The sequence below is a fragment of the Erythrolamprus reginae genome, chromosome 7 (genome assembly GCF_031021105.1).
Source record: "Erythrolamprus reginae isolate rEryReg1 chromosome 7, rEryReg1.hap1, whole genome shotgun sequence".
Taxonomy (NCBI): domain Eukaryota; kingdom Metazoa; phylum Chordata; class Lepidosauria; order Squamata; family Dipsadidae; genus Erythrolamprus; species Erythrolamprus reginae.
Genome location: NC_091956.1, coordinates 35,099,960 through 35,119,590, shown reverse-complemented (window position 1 = coordinate 35,119,590; position 19,631 = coordinate 35,099,960). Strand labels below are relative to the sequence as shown.

At 41.0% G+C, this 19,631-nt stretch overlaps 1 protein-coding gene across 2 annotated transcripts in view; it reads left to right on the top strand.

The window, feature by feature from the left end:
* Window positions 1–5,453: 5,453 nt before the first annotated feature.
* Window positions 5,454–19,631, top strand: part of GABRB1 (gamma-aminobutyric acid type A receptor subunit beta1) — a 163,537-nt gene continuing 149,359 nt past the window's right edge. For both annotated transcript variants that reach the window (XM_070756591.1, XM_070756590.1), the window contains exons 1-3: window positions 5,454–5,533; window positions 5,775–5,866; window positions 6,547–6,614. In XM_070756591.1, the coding sequence (XP_070612692.1) occupies window positions 5,454–5,533; window positions 5,775–5,866; window positions 6,547–6,614 (240 nt within the window). The remainder of the gene's footprint in view (window positions 5,534–5,774; window positions 5,867–6,546; window positions 6,615–19,631) is intronic.

The following is a 19,631-nucleotide window of genomic DNA, read 5'->3' as shown; positions in this document are numbered from 1 at the left end:
TCCCCCAACCCTTAGGAATTCACCACCCACCTCCCTTTACTGTTTGGGAAACTGTGAGAGAAAGCAGGTGCAAGCAAACATGGAGATTATTTATTTACTTACTTACTTACTTACTTACTTACTTACTTACTTACTTACTTACTTACTTACTTACTTACTTACTTACTTACTTACTTACTTATTTATTGGATTTGTATGCCGCCCCTCTCCGCAGACTCGGGGCGGCTAACAGCAGCAATAAAACAGCATATAACAGTAATCCAATACTAAAAACAGTTAAAAATCCCGTCTCTCCTCAAGTTTGTTGGTTCACACATCTTAAAATTACTAAGCTTAAAAAACACAGCTATGAGTGAAGTCAGGCTACCTATTCAACAAATACTTGGAAAGGGAAATTTAATATTAGGGCACTTGTAAGAAGAAACACACAATATCCATAAAATAACATTTTTAAATTCTGTACTTAGAGAAACAGGATTAATATAAAATATTTTAATTGTGCCCTTAGAGAAACAGAAAGAGGGATCTCTACTCTCTTTTGCCTCCTTCTCTGTCTTTAAATGGCATCATTGAAGAAGATTTTTAAAAAAGCAAAAAATAGTAACTGCTCCTAACTGGTTAGAGAATCTGTAGCTGAATTAGAATCATGGAGCAACTTAGAGGAAAAGAGGGAGAAAACAGCTTCTTCAACCATTTCGCCAGCAACCTGCAGCTCTCTTTGACCCCACTCTTGTGGTTCCCTCCCAACCCAGTCACACAACCTGATTTGCACCCTGAGACATTGGCCCAACCTAATCGTGGCTGATGCTAACCTCACTAACATGAGGGCTGGCATGATGGGAATGGGTTCTGGAGGAGGATACAATGGGAAGGGGGACAAGCCTGCAGTTGAGGAACAACCATGAGGCACAGTGGCAGCTTCCTCCTCCTTCTCCTAATGCAACACCTTGGCCAGCTGTTGCAGAGCCAGAAGGGCTCACATGAACAGGAATACCCTCCTCAAGTGAGCAGCTGGGCTGAGCCAAAGTGCAGTGAAGGCATACTGAGAGTTGACCGGCTGATGGAGGAGCATCTTTGGTGAGGGAACTCCAGCTTTCTCTTAGCCTGATCCCTGGGGTGGGCATGCAAGGTTCAGCAGAACCAGCCCCATTTTTCTGCTGTAGAGAAGAAGAAAGCAGTAGCACCCTCACCAAACACACTTCTTCGTCAGCCAGTCAACCAAACTCTGCATGCCTTCACTGCACTTTGGCCAAGCTTGGCCACTCACTTGGGGAGAGTATCCCTTCTCCTGTGCACCCTCCTGGCCCCACAACAGCTGACCATGAGGTCACAGTAGGAGAGGGAGGAGGAAGCCACTGCCATGGCTCATGCTCATTCTTCAGGCAACCCAGATTTCTGAAAAATTGCCAAGAAGAAAAAAAAAGGAATAACAAAGAGCCCCAAGAAGAGCTTGCCAAGTCAGCCCAGCTTTGGCTTTCCAAGAGAGAGAAGAAACACAGAGATAGAGGGGGGAAAGAGAGAAAGAGAGAGAGAGATGGAGGGAGGGAGAGAGAGATATGAGAGAGTGAGAGAAATGAAAGAGAGGGGAGAAAGAAATAAATGAGAAAATGATGGAGGGAGAGAATGAGAGAAAAGAGAGATAAAAACAAATGAGGAAAAGGGAAAGGGGGAGAGAGAGAGAAATGAGAAAAGGGGAAAAGGGAGGGAAACAAATCAGAAGGGGAAAGAGGGGGAGGGTGGGATGGAGGGGGAAAAGAGAGAAAAGCAGAAATGTGGGGGGGGGGAGAGAAATGTGAGAGACAAAAGGGAAGGAAAAGAGAATAATAGAGAGAAATGAGAAAATAATGGAAAGAAAGAATGAGAGAAAAAAGAGAAACAAATAAGAGAAAGAAAAAGGGCAGAAGGAGAGAGAAATGAGAGAGAACTTGAGGGAGAAAGGGAGAGGGGGAAAGAGGGGGAAACAAATCAGAGAGAAGAGGAGAGAAAGAGAGAGAAAGGGAGGGAGGGAGGGAGAGGGGAAAAAGAGAGAAAAAACAAAAATGAGAGGGAGCTGGAGGGAGAGAATAGGGAAACAAATCAAAGAGAATGAGGAGAGAAAGAGGGAAACAAATCAAAGAGAATGAGGAGAGAAAGAGAGCGAGACAGAGACAGATAGACAGAGACAGAGACCCATTCTCACAGAAAACACTGGGAGCCACAAAACCTAGGTAGGTGTGGCTAAGGCTGCTGCCATGTGATTGGTTGGGAGTGATATTGAATTGGCCAAGCCCACCCAGGTTTTATGGTGCCAGTGCCTTCTTTTCTGTGGGAATAGGGTCCAAATGGCTCTTTCAGTGTTTAAGGTTGCAGACATCTTGTCTAGTGCAACAGACAAGGCAGACTGTGAAAGAAGTTATCATGTGTTTTTCTGAATTCTGTCTTTAAAGTGGAGTAACTGCCCCCTGAAGCAAATCAGCTGGACCCTTCTAGGATTGTTGGAGTTGGTGATTGAAAAAGTGAAGATGTAAAACTAATATCCCTTCCTGCAGATTTATTTTTATTTATTTATTTGTTTGTTTGTTTTGTCAAGTACGTATTGGTGGTATACAAAGATATAACAATATTTATATACATGATACTAGTAAAAGAAGAAGAGTGGCATGCAAACAAACAAACATAAATACATACACACATGCATGCATGCATGCATGCATGCATACATACATACATACATATATACATACATACATACATACATACATGAATGAGACACATTAAGATGGGATGGAAGGCACTCTGGTGCACTTATTCACAGAGTGCCCCCAGTGTCTCTTCTGTTTTCTTCTCTTCCTAACAGCATGGATTAGCCAATAATGTTAGGGGTCTGTTCCTTTGCATTTTCTACTCCTTCATATCTTTAAAGAGATGTCGCAAGACAGACTCAGTAATAGAAGACTATGGCTACCAGGAGCCTATGCTTGGAATCCTCCTGCACTGAGTGATGCAAAGCAGTGGGACGAAACAAGACATGAATGAATGGTGCTTCCTGTATTTTCCTAAGTGGTGAGCTCAATGCTTGTCCTGATTTCACCACTCTATTATTTCGAAGAGAAGTGCAGGGGAAGACCTTTTTCACATTAATGATTCATAACATTTTATGGTACCTTCCAACTTTTGCGATGGCAAAATAAAGTCCATCTTTCTTAGCAACATATGCCACAGTGGTGGCTTGGTGATGCTGGAAGATGCTATAAATCATCTTAAGGACCAGAATCCTTAAGTACTCTATTACCCACACAGCAATGAGTGAATGTACAGGATATAATCTCTTGTTATAGGTGCAAACGTTCCTGTTGCTTAGAGGACTCCAATCTGGTGGAAGTCAAATTATTTTATGTGCCATCATCCTTTTTTTAAAAAAAGGAAATTGAGGGAGAAAGAGAGATTGTTATTTAGGACTGCTTTGTCTCCTCCCTTTCTCATCTATAGTCTCCAAACTTGAGCAGTGGATTTAATACCACAGGGCCGCCGATAGGGCAGTATTACCGGTACAGGCGTCACGGGTCCGGCCAAATTGAAAAATGAGGGGGGGCCGGCGAGAGGGCTAAGGAAGCTAATTGGATTCAGTTGCAAAATTGTTACAATCGGGAGCAGGCAAGAGCACAAGTCAGCAAAAATGCCTAATTTTCTCTATTCTGCCTGAAGAGCTTCATAGCTGTTAAACATGAAGTTTGGATCAGAGCTAATTTGGTATACATTTTGATTATGGTGTTAGGTTTTTTTCGAAATTGTTCCCTTCTAAGTGTGAGGAAAAGATTTGTTGCTTTGGAGTTGACATGTTTTTTGGAGCCATCTCGCCATTTTAGATTCGAGAACAAACACCATCCTGGATTCGAGAAGCAAGCATTCTGGGAAATAGGAAGATTTAAATATGCAAAGGATAAGCTGTGTCGAGCTAAGGATTAAGGATTTTCAAAAAACAAACAACCACATCATATTTTGAGACTTGTGCAGAGAAGATCTGAAGTGGGAGTTTGGTATTTTAAATTTCACATTCTAAATTATATTAAATGCATACACAGTAATATCTCACCGTATGTTTAATAGATATGATAACATCCTAGGAAAAGAAGAAAGAATAAAGAGGAAAAAAAGGTGTTGCTCTTAGAGCCATGGACATGCTGTTTGTTAAGAGACATTATACATTACACATTTAAAAGCTTAAATATATTAAGTTATGGAACTCAATAGCAGGTACATGTATGAGAAAAAATCTTGGATTTTTTGAACATTTGCTTCATAATGTGGATTTGATGATACATGAGGGTATGTTCTTTTTTATAAAGCAATTTTAAAATTTTGCAAACTTTGGAAAATGCTATAAGGAGATAGGTGGAGAGGTTAATGAGAAGAAGAGGGAAGGGGTTTTTTGGTCTTCCCTCCTCTTTCTCTTCTTTTTTCTTGCACTGTGCTTTTTACACCTATGGTGGAGTTTACTATAGTTTTAAACATTATTGCGTATAATTTATCTTCTGGTTACCTGTTATTTATTGGTATTATTGTGAAAACAAATATTTTTCTAGTGTGATGCAGGAGTATTTTGTCTTTATCCTTTGTGCCATCTTATTGCTGCTTTTAATATTGTTGATGGCAAAATTAATAATATTTTGTTAATTTGGTGTATTTGCACTGTTCTGGTTATTTATTTATATGTATGTAATATGTTGATGTCACTTGAATATATTTTCTGTGTTATTAACATATGATTAATCTGTCAAACAAGTGTACCTTGTTGTAATGGCAGGGTTTAATTTTTTTTAAAGGTAAATTTAATACATAATTGGTATGTCACAAAATAAACTAGTTTTAAAATGGTGGTGGGGGACCCAGACACTTAGGCTGTATGGGGCCCCAAAATTCCTGATGGCGGCCCTGCCTAGACAGGCAAGAGAAAGCTTTCTTTCAAAAGCTTGAAAGAAGCTAATGGTAGACTCTGGTCCTATCTATGGCTATATAAAACAGCAGCGAGGAAATGAGGGTTGTGTCACCCAGCCGTAGCTTTAGTCACATAATGCGGTCGGCTGCACTCTAAACTGGCTCCCTTTTTACCAACCAGCGGTAGGGAAGGAAAGGCACCAACGGAGGGAGAGCGGCGTCGCAGCCCAGCTGCGGTGAACTTCAGATGGCTGACTTTCACCTTCTGCCGCGCAGAAGAATGTTAGTTTTTCATCGGGCGCCCTCGGGAGAGCGAGCAGGGCCCTCCAGCGCGGTTCACTTGACTGGCCCAGTGGCTGGCCGGGATCTTCAGATATTGAACCAGTGCCACGCATGCGTGGCGCTCTTCTTGGCGGTGGTGGGGGCGCCCTGCCTGTGGCTTGAAAGTTGCATTCCTTGAATCTTCGCGGGTGGGGCGGGAGTGAAAAGGGGGGGAGGGGATTAAAAAAGAGTCATCCGCTGTTCATCAGGAGGAAGGAATGTGGACAGTTCAGCTCCGAGAGGGCGCGGGGATTTTTGTCTTCCCGGTGATGATAGCTGTAGTCTCCTATGCTAAGAGGTGAGGATGGGCGCGTGGGTGCAAGGAGGCGCATATGTGGGATGAGTATCCGTGTGTATGCGTGCGTGTCTGTTTGTTTCTCTCCCCCGTCCCCCGTGTGTCGGCACGCCTATGTGTGGTGCAGGATGCCCCCTCATTGATTTCGAACCACCGCCCCCGAGGCAAGGATAAATAGATTGTGGCCGGGAATGGGAGGGTATCTCCCTCCTCGTCCTGAATCACTTTCTTTCTGCTTGTTTAGCGTGAACGAGCCCAGCAACATGTCCTACGTGAAAGAGACGGTGGACCGATTGCTCAAAGGATACGACATTCGCTTAAGGCCAGATTTTGGAGGTAATTCTCCCCCGATTTGTTTACAACAGGAGACAACGCAGCGCGCTGCCTTCCATTCGGAGGCAGAAGGCTGGTAAGAATGTTAATCAGCTTGCCTGCTAAGTAGCGCGTCCAGTCTTGGGAGTAGAAGGAAAAGATTCCTTCGAGTCTAATTCATCTATATGTCTAGATGTGTCTATCATCTATGTGTCTATATGTGACGCTATTGTTTAACAACCATTTGGAAGAATTGTTTGCCATTGTCCTCTTCCGGAATTTTTAAAATTACTTAATCTAGTTTACAAGCTTGCACAGTTAAACCAGCTAAGACTGGTGAGGGGCTGTTGCATACTATCCCAAAGATTTTTTTGTTTCCCCTCTCTTTCCTACACACACAGACAGACACACACACACACTAAGGTATGCAAGTTTACAACCACACATGTTGGACAAAGATTGGCTGTTGCCAGTGTTCATACCAGCAGTCAGATTTGTTAGTTTATGGCTTTTATAAAAGTCTTAAACAAATAAATCACTGCTCCCTAAGTGCGATGTGTGGGTAGAAGAATGCTCTCTCTCCCTCCCTCCCTCCCCCCTCTCTCTAAACAACAAAAATAAGAAGTAGAAATGAAGATTCCAATTCATTTCCTTAACTGGTCATTTTAAAAATCACACAACAAATCATTCATCTCGGTTTCCAGGTTCACCTGTTGATGTTGGGATGAGAATCGAGATCGCCAGTATAGATATGGTCTCTGAAGTCAACATGGTGAGTACTTCTTTGAAAAAGGGAAAGAGGGGTAAAAAAAAGGCCCAAGGCAGAAAGCGTTCTATAAAAGTGCGGAGTCCAACGCTGAAACATTCTGTTTGTTTGGGTGTTGAAGAAATCCATTCTGTCTATGTGAGGGAGGGGCCGGGTGGAGGTCGCTTGGATGCTGTCACACGCAGAAGAGTGCCATCTGCCGACTACTGCGACTCAGTAGTGGAGTTTCAGAACGATGGACAGCGACCACATCGCATTCGTGCTTTCTGGAATCGGCCGTGTCTATCCGGGAATGGCTAGAAATTATAGTATACAGTAATCGCAAAATGAAAATCCAAGTAATACACAGGAAAATGGAAAACTGAGGAGGGGCACGACTGTCATATGGTTAGGTATGTATGTAATAGTTCTCTGTACATTATTCCTGCCACTACAGCCTTTTCAGCAATCTAGTTATTAATATCCAGATGAATTTTATTTCAGTTGTAAGACTGGGTTCATATGTTTAGATAATTAATTCCTGTCATCATTCACTGAAAGGCTAAGTAGTGGAGTCTATATTTCGTATAATATATCCACTTGCCTAGCAGCTGCATTGCTGCCTCTTACTGAACTCTGTTGATTCGGCCAATCCCCAATTTCTGCCTGTCTATGTTTTGACTGCTTCTTATGCAGATGCAGCAATTGAGGACTGCTTATGTTGAATATCTGTGCTAACAAAAAAAAACTTCCCCAAGGAATTTAAAATAACATCAGGAATTAAACATGATACCTTGCTTATTCTTCAAGATACCTGACTTTGAATTTCTCCTTAGTTCTAGGTTTGTTCTCTCCTTTATTAGTTTCCATCCATTGCTTCTAGTCTCACATTCTGGTGCTTTGAAAAATAGGTGGACCTCCTCTTCTCTGTGGCAGCCCCTCAAATATTGGAACACTGCTTTATCCCTGCTGCACTGTTCAAAACCAATGTACACTTGTACGGTTTTCGAGTCTGTGTGACTCAAACAGAAAATTCTTTATTTTAAGTGCTTATATTTGGTCAATTTGAAAACTTCTTTCCCTTGGAAACTAGATTGAACATTTCAGCACACAATGAAATGAAAATTTAAATAAAAAAGAATGCTTATTGGTTTATTTTGCTCATAAAAGCCCACCCCTACTTTTTTGTGACTTTTTTTCAATTTATATATAGTTTTGCCTGAAAACAACATACACTTTTACTAACTTTGGTGTGGAATTACTAGTTTGAACATTTCTGAACACAATGATATGAAAATTGAACTGAAAAAAAGATGCTTATTTGTTTATTTTGCTCATAAAAGGGCTGTGCCCCCCTATTTTTTAAAGCATGTCACTTTATAAATTTTTCTAGGCCCCTAATTCCAAATATTTTCAATAACTTTGGCATTGAATTACCAGTTTGAACATTTCTGAATATAATGAAATGAAAATTGAACTGAAAACATTGATGCTTATTTGTTTATTTTGCACATAAATGCCCCCTGCTGTGTTCAATTATTTCAATTTATATACAAATTATGCTGTTAATTTCAAAATTACATACTTGTTTTTAGTAAAATGGATTTCTTTCATAAAATTAGTTGTCTGGCTATCACGTGCTTGCTTTTCAAAAGGATATTCCCAATATTTCTAGCCAAATCTATATAAAAAGTGAAAATAATGGCACACAGCAAGGCTGAAGGGGGTGGCCCATTTGTGAGCAAAATAAACAAATAAGCATAATTTTTTCAGTTCATTTCTATTTTTCTTATGATCAGGAATGTTCAATTTAGTATATCAAAACTTTTGGGGGGAAATTCCTTAGAGATTTGTAGTTTAAAAAAATATAAACTGACACAAAATGCTCAAAAAATGGGGGGCATCAATTTTTTCAGTTCAATTTTCATATCATTAGGTTCAGAAATTTTCAATCTAGTTTCCCAGTGAAAACAGTTTTCAAAAAGACCAAATTTAAGCACCAAAAAAAAATATCTTTTTGGTCCGGGCCATATATGACCCGAAACAGACTCAACATAAGTTTTTTTGTCCAGAATAAAGTTAGCCCCCACCCCCACAAAATATTTTTATGATGATCAGCAATATTAAATTTAGTAAATCAATACCTAAGATATTAAAAATATTTCGGATTTGGAGCCTAATTTTTTTTTTAAGTGAAAATGGTTGCAAGCAGCGCGGGGGGGGGCTTATTTCTGATTTAAAAAACCAATAAGCATCATTTTTTTCAGTTCATTTATATTTTTCTTATCATCAGGAATGTTCAAAATAGTAATTACACACCAAATTTAGTAAAATGTTATGCATTTTTGCAGGCTAAACTATCTATAAATTGAAAAAAAAATAAAAAGGGGGGCTTTTATGAGCAAAATGAACCAATAAGCATTATTTTTTTAATTTCAATTTTCATTTCATTGTGTGCAGAAATGTTCAACCTAGTTTCCAAGGGAAAGAAGCTTTCAAATTGACCAAATATAAGCACTTAAAATAAAGAATTTTCAGTTTGAGTCACACAGACTCGAAAACAGTACAAGTGTAACTTTTTTTGCTCAGCAAAAACTAAACCCACCCACCCCCAAAAAATTCTCACAGAGAGAACCCCTGAAATGATGAAAAGCCATGAAATTTCAAGTTTCAGAAATGCAGGGAAATTTTTTTACAGGGTCTCAAACTTCAATTTCGAGTCTCACAGACTCAAAACATGACAGCAGTGTTAACAGTCCTTCTTCTCACTAGGCTGGACTGTAGTTCCTATGACCGTACTTTATATGTTTTAGCCTCTAGCCTCCCATCACTGTTCTATAAATTTTCAAATTTTTTAGTTGCAGAAATGAAATGTGATATTTCTTAATGAATTTCACATGTTGAATTCAAATATAATAATGAAATTTGTTAGTTGGCTCTAGTTTTCATGCAACAGACATTTTACATTTTCCAACTACAGGTAATAGGCAAATAATGCACCAAAACATTATATGCATATATAAATCTGTATATTTTTTATTAAAATTAAGTGAATTATATTCTCAACAATGAATACATGAAATAATCTATTGTATATGTTTATCAAGAAAAACTAAATTAGCAAACAAGTCTAAAATGTTCAGAAGTTTAGATTTCTCATTAATCTTGCCTTCAGTTTGTGTCCCTTTTGCTTCTCTTCACTTTTCTCTTGTATTCAAGGAAAGGATTGTCTCTTACAATTATCCAAAAGTACTCTGCAAGCATTGATGGGATACGTTTACCTTGATATCTTTTTTCCATAGCTGCAATGTCTTGACACTCCCCATGCTTGTCACTCCCTGCTCCACAATTTGATAGAAAGAAATTCAGATGAGAGTGTAAAAAATGAATTCTTAACAACATGTTACAACCAAGATTTTTGTAGGCCTGGATGAGTTTTTCAACCACTTCCTTGTAGTTTGCTGCTTTATTGTTTCCAAGAAAATTTGTTGATACTGACATGAATGCTATCGACACAGTCTTTTCCTTGCCATGCAACAGAATAAGAAACTCATCTTCATTAATAAGTTCACGGATCTGTGAGCCAACAAAAATTCCTTCATTTATTTTTGCAGCACTAAGTGATGGAAATTTACTTATCAGGTACATGAAAGCTGCTTTATTCCTATCCATTGCCTTCACAAAGTTTTTCATTAATCCCAACTTGGTGTGTAAATGGAGGTAGTAAAATTGTGTTGAATGCTTTACATTTTTATTCCCTGGTTGCAGTGTCTGCCATAGCGGCCAGTCTACTGCAATCAGTAATAATTCTCTATGAGGTACTTGACATATTGCTGATGAATGCTATCCACACAGCATGCAGTTAGGATACTGCACAAACAACTTTTTTTATTTAGTAAGCCCTTTCTCAATTGAAAGTCCCATACAAAAATAATAATTACTGACATGATCTATTGGTTCTCTCCAAATCATTGGCACCGCGAAAGGCATAGAAGGCTTATTCCCATTCAACCATTGGACAAGTCTTGATCCACATGAATTACAGCATACATGTGGCACCCATTTTTTGTTCTGGTCTCCTATTTTGCAACCCAAATACACGTTGTAGGCTTTCTTAATCATGGTTGTGACCCTTCATTTTTGGGATGAAAAAGTAACTTCACTGCAAATATAACAGAAATTATCTGCTCTATTTAAAAAGGTTCAAGAAATACTGTAACTAAATTTACTAGCAAAAAAACAATATTTGCTGTCTAACTCTCCAAGCAACAGATGGTGCGACTTTTATAGAATTTGGTGATGTATTATTGGCTAATATTGCATCATCTTGGTACACATGGTGGTTTTCTGTTGGTCAACAATACTGACTATGTAATCTATGGTGTAAGTTGCATCAAGCATTTTATTTGTTTGTTTGTTTGTTTGTTTGTTTGTTTGTTTGTTTAGAAAGGGACCTAGCAGGTCATCAAGTCCAAACCCCTGCTCAAGCAGTAAAACCTTCACCACCCCAGCCAGATGGCAGTCCAATTTCCTTTTGAATGTGTCAAGTGATGGGGCATTCACAACCTCCACTGGCAGGCTGTTCCATTGGTTGATCTAATAAATCTAATAAATTATTATTATTATTATTATTATTATTATTATTATTATTATTATTATTACTACTACTACTATTACTATTACAGTACTATTACTATTATTATTATTATTATTATTATTATTATTATTATTATTATCATCTGGTTTGTAGTGGCAGAGCTGTTTTTTTATTATTTTTTCTAGTATTTTTCCAGGTATAGATGTCAGACTGATTGGTCTGTAGTTGCCTGGCTCTGTTTTCCCCCCCTTTTTTGTAGATGGAAACTACGTCGGCTCAAGCGTTCCCTGTAAGCTGCATGCGTGCACACACACGCGCACGTGTGCGCCCCAAAATACCCCCCTGCGCACACTTTTCCATGGGCGCACACTCCCCATCCCCCTGCCAGCCCGCGGGGGGGGGGGGGGGCGGGGAGGTGCCGGCAGTAGGAGGAAAGGGAACCGCGGCCACCCCTGCCTCCCCATGGTGCCTCCGGCCCCCTCGCGCCCCTGGCCTCTCGGCCCTGCCCCCCACCCACCCAATCCACCCCCTCTCCTCCTTCGCTGCCTCCTGCCTTGGGGCGCGACTTCTCCGTCAGCGGTGGCGCGGCGGCGGCTTCTCCTCAGGATGAAAGTGCTCCCAGCCAGGGGGCTGCAAGAGAGGGCTTTTTCCGTGCGCTTCGAGAATGTCTGCCCCACCCCTCTCGCAGCCCCTTCGCTGGGAGCGCTTTTGTCCTGGACTTTCAACAAGGGGGCTGCAGTAGAGGCAGGGCAGGTGTTCCCAAAGCGCTTGGAGAAAGCGCTCTCGCAGCCCCCTCACTGACAGAGAGAGAGAGAGAAAGTAAGTGAGAAAGAGAGAAAGGGGGGAGAGAGATAGCAAGAGAGAGAAGAGAAAGAAAGCAAGAGAGATAGAAAGAAAGAGTGAGAGAGAAAGAAAGCAATAGAAAGAGAGAAAGAAAATGAGAGAGAAAGAGAGAGAGAGAGAGAGAAAGTGAGAAAAAGAGAGAGAGAGCAAGAGGGGGAGAGAGAAAAAGAGAGAAATGACTCTTGATTTAAAGCATATGGTAAAAAGCACCCAAATAATAACAGAGAAAAAAAAACCCAGCCATTTGTGTGTGTGTGAACTCTTGAACCATTTCCAATAGCTCACCTGTTATTGGAAATGGTTCAAGAGTTCACACACACACACACACACACACAAGGGGGGAGGAGACGGATGGAAAAAGAGGAGAAGATAGTAATAATAGTAATAGATTTTGGTTTTGTTTTATTAATTTCTTTTAATAAAAAAAGAAGGGAATTTTTCCTTTTTGTTTGTTTGTTTGTTTGTTTGTTTGTTTGTTTACTTACTTACTTACTTACTTACTTACTTACTTACTTACTTACTTATTTATTTATTTATTTATCTATGCTGCCCAGTCCCAAAGGGACTGCCGCTCAGACACTATACTTTTCCGCCCACACCGAAAAAAATTTAGAGGGAACATTGGTCGCCTCATTTCCAATCTTCCAATAGTTCTCCTGTGTTCCATGACTTTTGGAAGTAGTGGTTCTGCAATGATATCTGCCAGATATTTTAGGACTCTGGGGTGTAGTCTATCTGGTCCTGGCGATTTGTACTCATTGAGTTCTCTCAGACGGTCTCTTACTATGATTTTAGCTATGTTGATTTCTGTTCCAAAACTGTTTTTTGCGGCTGTGATACTGGTTTATTTATTTATTTTATTTATAGTTTTGTTGATTGGTGGTTTCTTTTGGTGTGAAGACTGATGCGGAATATGCATTGAGCAGCTCTGCTTTGTCTCTGTTGTCTATGATTTCTTTGCCATCTTCTCTTTTTAGTGAACTGACTGTTCCTTTGATTTTTTTTCTTGTTATTTATCTTCTGGAAGAAGCTTTTTTGTTGCAAGCTTTTATTTATTTTGGGCCTTTGCTGTCCTTACTTTTTGTTTGCAGATTCTTGCTGTTTGTTGGAATTCTGCCTTGGTTATGTGTCCCTCTTTCCATTTTTTGTATTTGATTTTTTTTTGTCTGTGAGGTCTTTTTTTAGCCATACTGGTTTCCTGTTTTTCTTTTTCATTGGGATTGTGTTGTTTTGGGTTTTATGATTGTGTTTTTCAGAGCCTCCCAAGCTTCCTGTGTGGATTTACCTTTTAGGACTTCCATCCAGGGGATCTTTCCCAGGTTATCGCTACGTTTGTTGACGTCTGCTTTTTTGAAGTCCGGAACCTTAGTGATGTTAGGACCAGCCATTTTTGTTTGCATTATATTGAATTTTAGGATGATATGGTCAGTCTCACCCAACGTCCATTCTACTTCAATTCCTTCTATCATTTCTTCTCTGTTGATGAGTAATAGATCTAATGTTGCTGTCCCTCTAGTTCAGTGATTTTCAACCTTTTTTGAGCCACGGCACATTTTTTACATTTACGAAACCCTGGGGCACATTGAGTGGGGCAGGGGGGGGGCTAAAAAAAGTTTGGACAAAAAATTTCTCTCTCTTCCTCCCTTTTGCTCTATTTCTCTCTCCCTCTTTCTCTCCCTTCCTTCCTCTTTCTCTCCCTCTCTCCATCCCTCTTTCTTTCTCTTCCTTCCTCCCTCTCTTTTTTGCTCTCTCTCTCTCTCTCTCTCCTTCCCTCCCTCTCTTTCTCTCTCTCGCTTTCTTTCTCTCTCTGTTGCTTTTTTTCTCTTTCTTTCTTTCTCTCTCTCTCTCTTGCTTTCTTTCTCTCTCTGAGCTTCGCGGCACACCTGACCATGTCTCACGGCACACTAGTGTGCCATGGCACACTGGTTGAAAAACACTGCTCTAGTTCCTACTTCCACTTTTTGGGCTACAAAGTTATATGCAAGACTGGTTAGGAATCTATTAGATTTATTGCTTGGTGCTGAGTTGGTTTTCCAATTGATGTCAGGGTAGTTAAAGTCACACATTATAATTGTGTTATGCTTTTTGCATATTTCTGTTAATTGGTTTGTAAAAAGGTTGTCCATTATTTCAGTTTGGTTTGGTGGTCTGTAGTATACTCCTATTGTTGTTTCACATTTTCTTTCTTTACATCAGTGTTTCCCAACCTTTTTTGAGCCGCGGCACATTATTCATGTTTTCAAAATTCTGGGGAACACTGAAGGGGGGGTGGGGGGGCTAAAGAAAAGTTTGGACAAAAAAAATATCTCTTCCTCCATTTCACTCTATTTCTCCCTCCCTCTTTCTCTCTCTTCCTTCCTTCCCTTCTGTCTCTCCATCCCTCTTTCTTTCTTCCTTCCTCTCTTTTTTGCTCTCTTTCTGTCTCCCTCCTTCCCTCCATCTATGTCTTTCCCTCTCCCTCCTTCCCCCCTTTCTTTCTCTCTCTCTCTCTTGCTTTCTTTCTCTCATTCTCTCTCCCCTCCTTTTTCTCTCTCTCTCTTTCTCTCTCGTTCACCACGCCAGCAACAGAGAGAAAAAGAAAGAGCGAGAGAGAGCCGGAGAGAGAGTGGAGTGTGCAGCAGCCATCAGCCTCCTCGCCCTCCCAGACGTCCCCAGCGCCCGGCCTTGCGCCGCCTCCCATTAGCCTGGCCGAAAGCCACACAGTCCCGGACTCCCGGATCGCTCGCTTCTCCGGCCAGCGCGGCGCTTTCCTGGGCAGATGGCTTTGCTGACCAGAGAAGCGAGCGATCCGGGAGTCCGGGACTGTGTGGCTTTGCGCCATGAAGAGAAAACGGCAGCAGGGAAAAGTCGGCCGTTTTCTCTTCATGGCGCAAAGCCACACAGTCCCGGACTCCCGGATCGCTCGCTTCTCCGGCCAGCGCGGCGCTTTCCTGGGCAGATGGCTTTGCTGACCGGAGAAGCAAGCGATCCGGGAGTCCAGGACTGTGTAGCTTTGCGCCATGAAGAGAAAACGGCAGCAGGGAAACGTCGGCCGTTTTCTCTTCATGGCGCAAAGCCACACAGTCCCGGACTCCCGGATTGCTCGCCCCAAGGCAGGAGGCGGTGGAGGAGGAGAGTGGGCGGATCGGGCGGGCAATGGGGCAGGGCGGAGAAGCCAGGGGCGTGTTTGGCCGGAGGCACCGTGGGGAGGCAGGGGCAGGGAGGTGCGGCAGCAGGTGCCTCCGGCCAAACGCGCCCCTGGCTTCTCCGCCCTGCCCCATTGCCCGCCCGATCCGCCCACTCTCCTCCGCCGCCTCTCGCCGCGGCACACCTGACGGTGTCTCGCGGCACACTAGTGTGCCGCGGCACACCGGTTGGGAAACGCTGCTTTACATTAACCCATATGCTTTCTAGGGATTTTTTTTCTTTAGTTGGATGTAGCTCTGTAACAATATAGTGGTCTTTTATGTACAGTGCAACTCCATCTCCTTTTTTGTGTGATCTATTTTTCTTGAAAAGTTTGTATCCCTTTATCTGTGTGTTCCAGTCATGTATTTCATCCCACCAGGTTTCTGTTATTCCAACTAAATCATGTTCACCTCATGCATTAGTATTTGCAGTTCATCCTGTTTGTTTCCCAGGCTTTGTGTATTTGTGTAAAGGCATTTGAGTTGTTTGTGCTAGAAGTCCTTCTTGGAGATATTGTAGGCCGTGGGTGAGAAAACCAAAGTTCTTTTGGCGAAACCAACATTTTTGCCAATAGTTTATTTGTGGGATTTTGTATTCTCTGGCCGGGAGTCATCCTCTTGTGGGTAGGAGAGAAGAAAAACCAACCTGTGCACCTATGTTTTTGACTATGTTGACCAATTGGTCATAGTCTCTCATTAATGCATTCAAGTCCTTCCTTGTGTCATTTATTCCTGGATGGATCGCCAATAGGGGTTAGTAATCCGTGGGTTTTATTATTTTGGTTAAGCTTTGTGTTGTGTCAGAGATTTTAGCTCCAGGGAGGCAGCACACCTCTCTGGTTTGATTGTCTGGTCTGCAGATGGTAGGTCTAGTTCCCCAGAGAATTGAGTCACCAATCACCAGCACTCTTCTTTTCCTTTTGATTGGGTTGGTGAGGGGGTCTTTTTCTTTGTTGCAGTGGCATCTGGTGGTGCTTTCTTTCTGGTGATTTTTTGTCAAATTATCTTTGGGTTCTCTTGTGTTAGGGGTCCTGGGTATTTGTTGCTTGTAGGCAGTGGGAGGGGATGGGTTGGAATTGATAGTGGTTTTGTATTTGGTTTGTTTTTCCTTCCTTGTGTGACATGTGTCCAGCCATTTTCATCCTCTGGGGGGTTGATTCTGTTTTGCTTATTATTTATTTTTATTTATTTATTTTGTCCAATACACAATGAGGGTTTAGTGAATATATATCAATATACACATAGTAAAATACATGATGAAGGTTATAGAGGAGATATTCATAGTAAAATATATCTAAGAAATAATAGAAAAGAAGATATAGGAATAGAATATATCAATGAAAGAATAGAAGAAGAGATATAGGAGAGTAATAGGACAGGGGACGGAAGGCACTCTAGTGCACTTGTACTCGCCCCTTACTGACCTCTTAGGAATCTGGATAAGTCAACTGTAGATAATCTAAGGGTAAAGTGTTGGGGGTTTGGGGATGACACTATGGAGTCCGGTAATGAGTTCCACGCTTCGACAACTCGGTTACTGAAGTCATATTTTTTACAGTCAAGTTTGGAGCGGTTAATATTAAGTTTAAATCTGTTGTGTGCTCTTGTGTTGTTGTGGTTGAAGCTGAAGTAGTCGCCGACAGGCAGGACATTGCAGCATATGATCTTGTGGGCAATACTTAGATCTTGTTTAAGGCGTCTTAGTTCTAAACTTTCTAGGCCCAGGATTGAAAGTCTAGTCTCGTAGGGTATTCTATTTCGAGTGGAGGAGTGAAGGGCTCTTCTGGTGAAGTATCTTTGGACATTTTCACGGGTGTTAATGTCTGAGATGCGATATGGGTTCCAAACAGATGAGCTGTATTCGAGGATGGGTCTGGCAAAAGTTTTGTAAGCTCTGGTAAGTAGTGTGAGATTGCCAGAGCAGAAGCTACGTAGGATTAGGTTTACAACTCTTGAGGCCTTCTTGGCTATATTGTTGCAGTGGGCTTTCACACTTAAATCTTTTGTTATTAGTATACCAAGGTCTTTAACCAAGTGGGGATTACATGTGATAATTTGATTATTCAGTTCGTATTTGGAGTTCAGATTCTTCTTCCCAATGTGTAGGACAGAGCATTTGCTAGTTGAGATTTGGAGTTGCCATGTGTTAGACCACTCAGAAACAGCGTCAAGGTCTTTTTGGAGAGTAGTTGTGTTATCGGTGGTGCTGAAGAGTTTTACATCATCAGCGAAGAGGACACAGTTGCTTGTGATGTAGAGAATGAAAAGCGTTGGTCCCAGTACACTACCTTGGGGAACACCGCTTTTAACTGGGACGGGGGTGGATATGGTGCTTCCTATTTTGACCACTTGTTGTCTGTTTGACAGGAATGCTGTAATCCATCTGTGGAGGGATCCTGAGATGCCATAGGATTTGAGTTTTAGGAGTAGTTTGTCGTGGACCACTGAATCAAAGGCTTTGCAGAAGTCAATATAAATTGCATAGATTTCCCTTGATCTAGATGAGTTGTCCATATATTTTTGCAGTGGAGGAGCTGCAGGTTGCAGGATAGTTTTTTTCTGAAACCAAATTGTTTGTTAGAGGGCAAATTATTAGTTTCTAAATGGAGAGTAATTGATTTGTTTATAACTGATTCCATGACTTTGCATGGGACGCAGCATAGTGAATTTGGTCTGTAGTTATCTACAAGAGAGGGGTCTCCTTTTTTGAAGATGGGGATGACCATTGCTTTTGACCATAGCTTAGGAAGTGTGCTGGTTCTGAAGGATTTTTCAAAAATTAGGCTTAGTGGTTCAGCTATGGCAGAAGAGAGCTTTTTTAGGAAGTATGCACATAGACCATCTGGTCCGGCTGATAGAGAAGGTTTAAGGTCACGTAATGCTTTTTCAACTTGGTCTTCAGTGAAGTCTACTTGGGTTAAGTCGTTGAGGGAGTTTGAGGTGCGATTGATGAAATTGGGGGGTGAGCCATTGCTGTTAACAAAGACAGAGCCAAAGAAAGAGTTGAAGAGGTTGGCTTTGGATGAATCATCATGGTATTCTTTGTTGTTGGGTCCTTTGAGAGGTGGGATTGGTCTAGAGTCTTTGAGTTTATTGTTGACAAAGTTGTAGAAAGCTCTATTAGATTTTGTGCGTAGGAGGTTTTCCTCTTGTTTGCTGTAGTAGTTAAGGCATTCTGCTTTTATTTGATTGCAAATGCTTTTATATCGTCTTTTGAAGTTGGAAACTTGTCCTTTTTTGTTTTTCCTCCAGAGAGATTTTTTCTTGTTTGTAATTTTCTTATTGAGATGGGGAGGTTATTTTTTTTGTTTATGGTACATGTTAGAGGTACATGAAGTCTGATAATAATTTTCATTTTGAGTAGGAATGTGTTGTAGAGGTCATCAGTAGTTTAGCATTCTCTGAGGGTTAGGGTTAGGGTTAGGTGTTCTCTGAGGTGTTGGTTCTGCTAGGAGTTTGTTGGTCTTTCTCATTTTGATATTTGTGTTTCAGAGTTTTTAGGTTTTTCTCTAGATTTTCTATTTTTTCCTCAACTTGTTGCATGTAAAGTTTAGGAGGTTTGAGGGTAAAAGTATATACATAGAACACAATCTGCAAATCACCATGGAGTCTGTTCCTTCCTCATCCTTGTGTGTGGTCGGTCTGTCTTCCATGTGTGTGGTTGTTCCATCTTCTGGCTGTGCAGTTCGTTTGTCTTCCATATGTGTGGTTGGTTGCAAGGTGGGTGTGGGAGAGTAGAATGAGGGAAGTTGTGTTATTAGTTTATTAGATTCTTTTGTAGGGAGTGTGTAGGTATTTTGCTGAGTGTGGGAGTGTGGTGGGAGAGCTGAATCCTGGTTGGGTGGGGTTGAGTGTTCAATTATATGATTTGCACACCATTAAATGTGCGGGCCGCTACCTTTCTCCCACATGGATCACCAATAGGGGATAGTTGCTCTTTCCCCAGCCTCTGTAAATTCAAACTGATTGGAGGATGGCTCTTTCCCTTCTTTCTCCTCCTTTTCTTACTCAAACTCACAGTTTTCAGCCAGTTGCTCTTTCCCCAGCGTATGTAAATTCACACTTTATAAATTATAAACCTTACTTCATTAGTTGGTTGCTTATATCATGAAAACTAGAGCCAATATACATTTTAAATGTTATTTTCATTTTCAGCACTCCAAAATTATGTAAGAACAGCTGTTTTCATGCTCACAACTTTTTACCTGTAGCACAGTGCAGTCTTTGTTGTTTTTCTCTGCGCTCTTCCAAACTTTTTTCAATCTTTTTAATATTATGGTGAGCAAATCTGGATGCAGTATTCCAAGTATGGTGTTACCAAGGCCTTATAAAATGGTACTAACACTTCATTTGATTGTGATTTCATCCCTCTGTTAATGCAATCTAGTATTGCATTGGACACTTTGGAAGCTGCAGCACACTGATGGGTTATATTTA